An 11,140-nucleotide genomic window follows, 5' to 3' on the forward strand; every position below is an offset into this window, starting at 1 on the left:
GATTTTTATTTGAATGAGCAATTTGAATGAAAAGTGATGGGCCGGACAAGTACTTTTAGCACATATTTAAACATAATTTGTACCGATACGAAATCGACGTCGAATATTGTGAATACCAGGGGATCCTGAAAGTCTGAGAAGAATCGATTTTCTTCTAAGTAAGTCTCTGCCACCATAGAGTAACAAATGACTTTTACCTTCGATGCGATTTTTTTTGGATTTGAACGTTTCTCAGAACAATTTCATATTGTGAAAAATTATGTATTATATACTAATAAAATACTTATCCTTCGATTGATGCCATAAATTGTAGTGCTGCACATAACTCAGATGCAAACTTTTTTGATTCACTTGAACTTTCTCAAGTTCCGGGTGCTTCCCGTAAGAATGAATTTCTCACGTCCTATTTGAACTTTTTTTTTCCTTCACAATATAATTACAGATTTGTATTTTTTTTTAATATAATATTTTTTCATGATTTGTGAAAGCTTTTCTTCATTGCTTTGTTGAAATTATTTACAGTCGGTTTCGTAATTTTTTTTACATACCAGTATGTTTTGAATTTTTTTCACTCGTCATCCGATGTACTCGTCACTTTTGCATTTATTTGACCACGTTTTGTTCCTTTGAACCAAACGTTTTTCACGCATTACCATGGTTTAACAGATTCATTTTTTTATTCATTGCGTTTGAAATGGTTTTTTCTTATAACCTTTAGTAATGAATTGCTCATTTGAAGCAAGTTTCGAGAGAACAGATCGAACAACTTCTTATAAATCACCGTGCATTCGTGTTTTGAACTACATGAGTGTCACATAGGGTTTCACTGAGACTACTGTCCAGGTGACATCAAACATAAATGTACTTGTCTCCAATTTTTTAACAGCATTCGTGCTGTTACTTATGGTTTGATTTGACTACTTTTTGTGCACTGTGAACTTGAAAAAATTTTACAGGATATTGGAAAATCAAATTCTTCATGTTAGGGCACAATGTAGATGTCATTCTGTTATTGTTAATTCATTTTTTGTTCGTACCAAGAAATGCACACTACATGTATGAGTAACATATATGTAGGGTTTATTCACTGAGACTACCGTTCAGATGTAATGATCATATTATCACCCATCAGAGTGTACTTGCGAAAAGACATTTATTGAAAATTTTTTAATTAAAATTATTCCCTGTCTCATTGAAAGAGATATCAAAAAAAAGGAATCACCAATTTTTTAATCAAATTACGGCTAATTTATTTAAAAACTCAAAAAATTAAAACGAATAATAAATTTCAATGTCGTTAAATAACGACAGGATTTCAATGACTAAGGCACTCGAATCTTTTTTCAAGATAATGCGATAAAAATTGTCAAAAAAATTATTTTATAAAAAAAAAATACAGTACAGTTCGAAAAAAATTTCACAAATCTAGAAAAAACATTATGTTTAAAAAAAAAATATTCTGTATCTATTTTTTAAAGTTCAAAAAAATCAAATAACAAGTAAAATATAAAAAACCGAAAAATCGCGTTTGAAATCATTATGCAAACCGATGCCTCATCCTTCTTATTTGATTCGAACAGCTAAATCAATTGAAAAAAATTCCATCTAATTTACGTGCAGCATTAAAATTTATTATATCAATTCGAGGCCAAGTATTTTCTAATGAATTGAAAAAAGTTACCACTTGAGTTACGTACAGCACTAAAATTTATGATATCAATCAGTGGACAAGTATTTTATTAGTAACTCCAAATTTTGACATTATTAAAATGTTCTAAGAAGCTTTTAAATCCAAAAAAAATCACATGAAAGCTAGTTATTCGTTACTCTATGGTGGCAAAGACTTATAAGAAAATCGATTTTTCTCAGACTTTCAGGATCCTTTGGTATTATTCACAAAATTCAACGTCGATTGGATCGATACAAATTATGTTTAAATATGTGTTAAAAGTACTTGTCCGGCCCATCACTTTCCGTTTAAATTGTTTATCCAAATAAAAATCAGGGCTTGTCTAGAACTGATGGTTCACAAGTCACAAGTATTCATGCAGAGGGAATTGAGAGAATTATCTTCACGTAATTTTTACTTAGTTGCACTAATTTAATAAAAAACGGAAACAAATTATTCCGCAATATACAAGGGATTTTATTATGCATCGATAAATGAAACAAATTGTACATAATATATATGTTCAAGCTTCCAAAATAACTCTCCAGTTTATATTCAATGATGTCAATTTTTACTTCCTACTTATTCTTCCAGCGAACGAATTCCATACGGACTAAGAACTAACCTCTACTATTATTAAAAGCATTAAACTAATAATGAATCGCATTTCAACAAATTTTTAACCAGATTCTGCCGTACAATTTCATTTTTTTATGATTGATTTTTTATTGAATGAATAGTGATGGGCCGGACAAGTACTTTTAACACATATTTAAACATAATTTGTATCGATCCAATCGACGTTGAATTTTGTGAATAATACCAAAGGATCCTGAAAGTCTGAGAAAAATCGATTTTCTTATAAGTCTTTGCCACCATAGAGTAACGAATAACTAGCTTTCATGTGATTTTTTTTGGATTTAAAAGCTTCTTAGAACATTTTAATAATGTCAAAATTTGGAGTTACTAATAAAATACTTGTCCACTGATTGATATCATAAATTTTAGTGCTGTACGTAACTCAAGTGGTAACTTTTTTCAATTCATTAGAAAATACTTGGCCTCGAATTGATATAATAAATTTTAATGCTGCACGTAAATTAGATGGAATTTTTTTCAATTGATTTAGCTGTTCGAATCAAATAAGAAGGATGAGGCATCGGTTTGCATAATGATTTCAAACGCGATTTTTCGGTTTTTTATATTTTACTTGTTATTTGATTTTTTTGAACTTTAAAAAATAGATACAGAATATTTTTTTTTTAAACATAATGTTTTTTCTAGATTTGTGAAATTTTTTTCGAATTGTACTGTATTTTTTTTTTATAAAATAATTTTTTTGACAATTTTTAAAGAAAATTTGGTTCAAGTTTTTTTTTATGGATGGAATTATCAGCAAACGAGGGACCATCAATGTACTTGTCCCAACCTTTTTTTTCCTAGGGGAAGTTTATGGTTTGATATCACGTATTTTTTCTCTAAAGTTCCTTATTTATGTTCAGTTGACTATAGGATTTTAGTTTAAATTTCTACGAATTATTTATGATTTTCGGCTATATACTAATAACGTTGGTTTTAACGAAAAAAGACCTATTTTTCGTCAAAATAGTACTGAAAATATTTCGTCACAGGTCTGTCCTTGGACTTTGAGGATTTTTTTCCATGTACTCTAATGTGTTTTGTCAATTAGGAATCAAAGAGCACGGTCGAAAGCGGGTTGGAGGCTGCGATATGATTTTCGGCTTATATCGTTAGTTTCCACAAAAAAAAGACCTATTTTTCGTCAAAAATGTACTGCAAATATTTCGTCACAGGTCTGTTCTTGGACTTTGGCAATTTTTTTCCTTTAACTCTAATATGTTTTGTCAATTAGGAACCCAAGAGCACGGTGGAAAGCAGGTTGGAGGCCGAGATATGTTTTTCGGCTTGTAACTTTGGTTTCCACGAAAATAGACCTATTTTTCGTAAAAATTGTATTGGAACTATTTCGATAGAGGTTTGTTCTTGGACTTTGGTGATTTTTCTCCTTGTCTTCTAATATGTTTCGTCCATTGGGAACTCAAGAGCATGGAGCAATGCGTGTTGCGGCCCGAGATGAGATTTTCAGCTTATAACGTTAGAAAAAAGAAAGGAAAAGAGGAAAGATAGATCAAACTCAAGACTCAACAAATCCAACAGAATTCGCCATTTTTAAATGTCGCTTTTGCATTCTGCATCTAGACATTTTCGTGTCTTCCAAAACGTACCCCCGACGAAATATATTTCCAAAGTTTGCAAGTGGCCGCTGCGATCCAATTATCTACAGTTTGATAGTTGCCAAAAAAAGGCACCTGGAAACATTTATTATGTTAGAACTCAAAGAAGCAAAAAAAACTGAGCGTACTTAATTCAACAGAGCAACGGAATTCAAAGACGTTTAAGGTACCTGCATTGGTTGTGGAGGTAAACAATTTAATTTCAGGATAATTTAGAAATAAATTTAGAAATTCAGAAATTCAGCATAGAATTTAGAAAAAGGAAAATTAAGTTAATTAGTAAAGCTGAAGACTTTTGGGATGAATTTTTGAGATTATATATTACGGTTGGAGTAAAAAATTTAAATGATGGGCACACATGCTGCGACACAAACATATGAAAGTTTGCAGGTATTCGCTCCATACCGCAGTATTGGCACACATGCTGCGCCACAAAAATATGAAAGTTTGAAGGTTTTCGCTCCATACCACAGTAATACATTTTCAATACTATTTGAAAAGAAACACCTTAAAACTTGCTGAACCAAGTTCCATTACATATTACCATAACAAAGATAAGGGGTGATCCGTAGCATATATATCTATCCACAGAAATTTCAGAGTTCGCAAGTATCTGCTGCGGTTCAATGTATCTGCGCAATGAGCTTCGAAGACAGCAATTTCAAATCTATCCATAAATGAGCAACTGAAGACTTTTATAATCAATTTTTTACTTCATATATATGTTACGGTTAGAGTCAAAATGTAAAATGAATGGCACAGTATATAAATTGTATAGTTTGCAGATTTTCGCTGTATTTCAATGATCCGAATCTACAGCATTATAGTGAAAAGTTGTCAAAAGTCATGATGTCCCATTAAAATGACATAGCGCACATTGCATTCAGAAATTCTGTAAGTTTCTGGGGATGTTGGTAGGCATTATATTTGATCACATCCAAAACTGAGCAACTGTAGACTTATCGGAATGAATTTTTTTTATAATAATTCCATATTTGTAGTTAGTTTCCAAATTTATCACTCGACAGACCTAATGGGAAAAGAATAACTACCCAGTATACCAAGACCAGAAATTTTTTTGAAAATCTGATTTACAAAATGTGCAATTCAAGATTATGGTTAGAAACCTCTCGAATCATGTTACCACAATCATCATGAAGAAGGAGTAGAAAATCATAGGACACATATTAGGGAACGAATTAATAATATGTACCGATCCTCTGCAAACTGATGGGGTGAAAACAAGGATCGGAGAGGGCAGAGCCAAACTGAAGATCAAGCAAAATATGGGAATGTTTATGTATAATGTTGACACAAGAAATAAATTAGAAAACATTTATTCAAGTAAAGTTTCTAATATCATTCTAACAGTTCCGTGTTTTTGTTCTATTTATTCGTATGTATAACCTATTTACACATGATATATAACCACGCCAGTGACGATATATTCGCACTGGACAATATTTTGTAATCTGGTTTAATTGAAGGATTATTTCAGTCAACACTTATTTCCAATCGAACGAAATAATGAAATCTTGAAAAGTTTCGTTGACATATGCATCGCGCATTTTTTATATTCTTTTTCACACACACATCACAGACTACATTTACGCGGCCGCTTTGATACCGGTTTAATATATCACAAATTTTAACAAAATAAATAGTTATATGCACTTCTTTAGATGACGAAAATTATTTTTTTATTTATCCCGCACGCACTTCGTATTGTCGAAACTCTGTTCATGCCATCAAAAACTGACACACGGTTTGTATATATATATGTATATCGATCGAATTTATGACTGCTGTTACCAGCTGTGCTGCGTCGTGTGCTACGTTATGAAGTTGACGTCAGATTTCCAATCATCAACAACTAATTTCAACAACCAATCACAACGTCTAAAAATGGATGTCGTCAGATCCAACCAATCAGAAACTCGATAGCATCAAAGTGCCTTTGATGGTGTTATACTATAATATACAGACACATAAATTTTTGAATGTGTTGGTAACTTTTGCATAATCTTGAGCCCGTGCAAAGTTTTTTCTCAGCAATTACGCCACCAATAATGCTGATTTTGGGCTCATTCGATAGAGAATTTCTCAATTAGCTAAAAGTTCAATTTACAAAGTCTTACATAACTCATAGGCTTCGCAATTAAAGAAAATCACATGCCAATTTTACCCCCACCACCGCGAATCGTTTTATTCAGAGAAAGTATAGTCTCGGCGAGAGCCTCGGGCCAGCAGACGACAGGGCTGTCAATGTACTTGTCCCGAGACTCTACCGAGTCTCTTGATATTGATCGATTGGAATAATTAAATCCAACATAGGGGGTCACCCCGCATGGCGGCCGAATTTTGTAGGGTTTTTTCGCAATTTTCTTGCGGCAAAGAAAAAAAACATAGACTTTTGAAATTTAAAGGGTTTATTCAATGGTATTTCAACTCGATGGTAGAATTTTTTAACTCTGATATGTCTGGTAGATTCGGTTTAAAGCTACTCCACAGGAACCTATATGTTTCTTCATAGTCTCCACGATTCCAGGGGATCGGTTTATCTGAAATCAAAAAACCAAGGCGCGTTTGGATTAGTGAAGCAGTGGTTATCACCTGAATTAAAATTATACAGAAATATTAAACATTGAAGGATTTTTCCGTTTAGAAAAACCTTATTTCAATTTTTCAAAATGTTGCATAGCTCAATAATCCTTCAATTTCGATATTTCTGTATGATTCCAGTTCAGGCAATAGCCCACTGCTTTACAAATCAAAACGCTACTCGGTTTTTTGATCGCAGATAAACGGGACCCCCGGGAATCGTGGACACCATGGAGAAGCATATGGGATCCTGTGGATTAATTTTACACGGAATTAACTCGAGACATCAGAGTTAAAAAATTCTATCATAAAGTTGAAATACCAATGAATAAACTCTTTAAATTTGAAGTCTGTGTTTTTTTCTCGTCGCAAAAAATAGAGGAAACCCCAAAAAATGCGGTTGCCATGGGGGGTGACCCCCTCAAGGCGAATCAGTTTTTTTGAAAATAAAAATCGTTTTATTATGCATGCAAGTTGTTTTAGGTATTTTAATACCGACTAGGGTGGTAGTTATTTGGGATCAAATCTAGAGTCGCGGCAGCGACTCTGAGACAAGTACATTTATAACAACAACATGACATGACGAGTTGCTGCCAGAGACTCTTTACCGGAGCGATACCGTTTCCAATTGTTTTCGGAAATTTTCAAAATTTGTTTCTTTAAGAATTAATTAACTATAGTATTCCAGAGAATATTATAAGTTAATGTATTTTTTATTTTTTTTTCTTTCGATCGCGACCTCTTCGAACTTTGTAGCTTAACGCGTTGAAGAGATATTAATTATTTATTTTTTAATAGCATCAAAAAATGGGTCGGATTTTCGCACACATTTTTGATGTTTATTTGTTTTTTTTTAGTGACAAATCTGGTGCCATAATACATTTTATATACCTATATATTTTTTTTCTGGTGCCATAATACAAGTATATACTTATATATATTTCGTGATATGACGTATGGTGTGTTGTTAAATGAATGAGGTTATAAAGATCGCGTTTGACAGTTCTCTGTAGTACAAGTATATATCTATATATTTCCGTGATGTAAATGAAAGATCGCGAATGTAACAATTTTCACCGACTATTCACCGACTATTTAAAAGCAGGACAATGTTTAGTGAAAATGGTGAAAAAAGTAAAGATGAAAAAAAGCGAAATAGAGGTCGAAATCCAAGATTGTGTTTTCAACAGTTAAAGTTTCATACACAGAAGACCGAAATAAAATTTTGGTTCCTTCCGGATAGAGATTTCTTGAGTTGGTCCGTATTCTGAATTTTTGGATCAACAAAAATTTTTGGATCCGCAAAGAAAATGAAGAAAGATAGAGTGCGGGTGAGTATACTTGCAGGCTCCGGTGACAATGCTTTTAAGTAAGTAGAATAATTTTTCAATATAATAGTAATTTTCTGATTACAGAATCTTTTATCTCCAGTGCTAATGAAATGTGGAAGCGGTCTGTTGCTGTTCCTTTTCATTTTTGGTTTTGAAGATTGTCGCAATGGTCCAAGCGTACAGGTTCCTAAAGTGTCAGAACTTGTTACGGACCAGCAAATCTGAGATAAAGGTATCAAAATTTGATCCTCAATCAGAATATAAACCACAAGCCCTATAAACTTGTTCAGTTTAATAGTATAGATAAAGATGAAATTGCAATAAATTTTTTTTTTTATTACAGTGGAAGCGGTGTTTCCTGATAAAACTCTTTTGATTCAAATGGACACGGTGTGATTTTTTTCCATGACCTCAGTTTGGTTGGTCAACACGGTTTTACAGTCTCAAGCGTTCCATGAAAATATATGGCTCAAAATCTTGATTGTCCAGATTTCGTGATCTCAAGTGATTGATATGGAAGTATTCCTTGAGCCAAGGGCTTCAAATGAGTGGATACTGGGAATGAGATTCTTGGGTCAGACTCGTTGGGAATATGTTAGAACTTTTCAGTTCTGGAAGGTGCGATACTACAGAGAATGAAATTTCGATTCAGGTATATTTATATGCATTTTTTTGTAGTTTTCTATCAAATTGAATGAGAAACGAAGTCATCATTATGTGATTATTCTATTTCAGTTAAAAAATAGTATATTACAGCACAAGGGCAGAAAGTTTGATATTCCTGCACTGCGCGTCACAATGCCCGAGGCGAAGCCGAGGGCATTTGACGCGCAGTTCAGGGCTATCAAACTTTCTGCCCGTGTGGTGTATACTATTTTTCTTGCTACCCGGTCGAAAGTACGGTACAATGACATGTGTGTATTAAGAGTATGGATCAGTCGATAACCTCACTTGGAATTTTCGAAATCGAAATTCTTTGACACAGTTTGACCGATTAAAAAAAGGCTCTGTCAGCCTACGCAGGACGATGGCAAAAATCGACTGACACAGCCTTTTCCAAGTGAGGTTAGTCGACTGATCCATACTCTTAAAAGATATTGATGCCTGCCCCGACATTTGCGGCACGAGCGAAGCGAGTGCTGTTGGTCGGGGGCAGGCATCAAATACATCTATAAATAAAGGCATAGATACACTTTAATAAGAAAAAATAGTGTTTATATTATAAACATGACTATTTATTTGTATCACAGTTACAAAACTTATTTTCTGTTATAATATGTTATAGCTTATACAGTAATAGTCATTTCTTTTAAATAATTATAAATTTAAATACATTGCATGTATTATAATTAAACAGTAATATTGAAATCTTGAATCTTTTATAGTAAACATTTTTAGTGTATTACACATTTTCCTCAGGAGTTTTACCATTTGAAAAATAAAAATTATTTATTATATTTCCGTGAAAAACACAGTTTTCGTATTTCACGTTTGGATTTTTGCTTGTAATTTTTTCCACCGATGTAGACTCTGGTACCATTTCATTTGTTTTGAAATTTGTTGATGTAGTTTCTGATGTCAGTTTTTTAGTTTCATTTTTAGAAAACGTCGACTCTGATTTTTGTTGATTTGTTACAAAGTTAGTAGATGTGAATACGGCTTTTACATTATTGTTTGCATTATTTAATTGCTGGACCTTAAATCTTTTCTCTGGTGGTTGATTTTCTTTTCCATGAGAAAAAACCGAGATTGGGGGTTTTTTTAAAAAATGACAAGGTTGAACCGTTTCAAGGTTAGAAGTTATAATTATTTCTTCATTGTTTCCTGTGGTAAACGAAGGCAGTGATGATTTTGGTTTTTCTGATGCAAATGACTTATCAATTGCTGCTAAAGTGTCATCATCCAAGTCAAAGTCGTCAAAAAAATTATCACTTTCGAGTTCCATTGGTAAAGATTCTTGTTTCTGATCAGAGCTTCTGGGTTTAGTTGTATCGGTCCCACTCGCAGATGGTTGAGGGTTTAATTGAGTATTAGCTTTAGCTGCATGAGTGATCTTGTCGAAGATTTTTTGTCTGTTCAGCAAGGAGTTTTCAATATATCCTGTAAATTATAGATAGAAATATATCATTTAAAATATTCACAAAAAATTCATAATTATTGTTTTTTTAATAAATGAAAAACTTACCTTCTGCTATACTAGATGATTTCCATCCTCCCAATTGCTTCAGCATTGTAATGTTCGCTCCAGAGCTTGATATCAATGTAGCTGATGTTCTGCGGAAGCAGTGTCCAGTGTAACGGTGTGGGTCAGTCAACTCCAAATATTCAGCTATTATTTTAGGAATTTGACCAATTTCATTCCTCCCAATCACTTGTCGGTTACATTTACCATTGAGAAAATGTATAAAAAATTTCCCAACTTTAAAATCTGGAGGCCTCAATGAAATATATTCTTTGACTCTTTCATAAAAAAGAGCTCCGATCAAAAATTTGCGAGGTAGACCATTCTTTGAGTCATTTATGGAAACGAGGTATTTCTCACCAAGGTCTTCAACGTCAGCAACTTGGAGTTCTTTCAATTCATCACATCTTGTAGCGCCACAAATGCCAAAGATTAGCACAACCTTAAAATATAAAAATAAAGATAGCAATGAATGAGTTAATTAAATAATTGACACAAATATTTATAAATATACATACCTTATGGGCTAAATGGTTGTAGTCCGGTGCATTATTTATAAATTTCATAACCTCGTCCCACGTTAAGACAGCAGATTTCTTAGGCTTATGACCTTTGGCATTATTTTTGACTAGGCCTTTTAATTTATAAAACTTGCTAATATCAATATTGTTTCTGGCGTTCAATGTTGATTTTAGCATAGAATGAACACTCCATAAGGTAGACGGACATAATTTTGTACTTAAACTTTTGAAGTATACAATTAAATTGCTTTCTTCAGACTCAGATAAAGCATTTTTATTTGCTTGTTTCCATTTTTGGTAAGTATCATAGACTAACATATATTTGTCAGCGGACTTCTTGGGTAAAGTGTCAGTCTCTACAATAAATCGTGCTTCAGCATCAAAGTTTGTAGTAACTTCTTCCTCATCGGTTGGCTCGTCACACAATGTTTCTTGCATTTTCTCACTTTAGTTTTTGTTAAAAACAAATTTTGAGGTTATAGTCCTGCATGTATTCAGTACCAATGCACGCGACTAAGTTTTTACTCCCGCTGATAGATGGCGCGCGTATATAGCTCGACCAATGCATAAAAGCTAGACTT

General features: G+C 33.0%; 1 protein-coding gene across 1 annotated transcript; it reads right to left on the bottom strand.

Annotated features, from left to right (window-relative positions):
• Nucleotides 1-9,164: 9,164 nt before the first annotated feature.
• LOC122415296 (uncharacterized) lies at nt 9,165-10,506 on the bottom strand. The gene is made up of 3 exons (XM_043427284.1): nt 10,399-10,506; nt 10,042-10,185; nt 9,165-9,956 (listed from the first exon to the last, which is right to left on the bottom strand). The coding sequence occupies exons 2-3, from the start codon at nt 10,085-10,087 to the stop codon at nt 9,259-9,261; spliced, it is 744 nt and encodes a 247-aa protein (XP_043283219.1). The 5' UTR covers nt 10,088-10,185; nt 10,399-10,506; the 3' UTR covers nt 9,165-9,258.
• Between the last annotated feature and the right edge of the window lie 634 nt (nt 10,507-11,140).

Source organism: Venturia canescens, chromosome 8, assembly GCF_019457755.1.
Source record: "Venturia canescens isolate UGA chromosome 8, ASM1945775v1, whole genome shotgun sequence".
NCBI classification, from domain to species: Eukaryota; Metazoa; Arthropoda; class Insecta; order Hymenoptera; family Ichneumonidae; genus Venturia; species Venturia canescens.

Excerpts from the sequence above, each read along its gene's own strand:
- LOC122415296 (XM_043427284.1), bottom strand. The coding sequence starts at position 10,087 with ATGCTGAAGCAATTGGGAGGATGGAAATCATCTAGTATAGCAGAAG. Across the intron at positions 9,957-10,041 it reads ATCATCTAGTATAGCAGAAG|GATATATTGAAAACTCCTTG; the intron begins GTAAGTTTTTCA and ends TATAATTTACAG.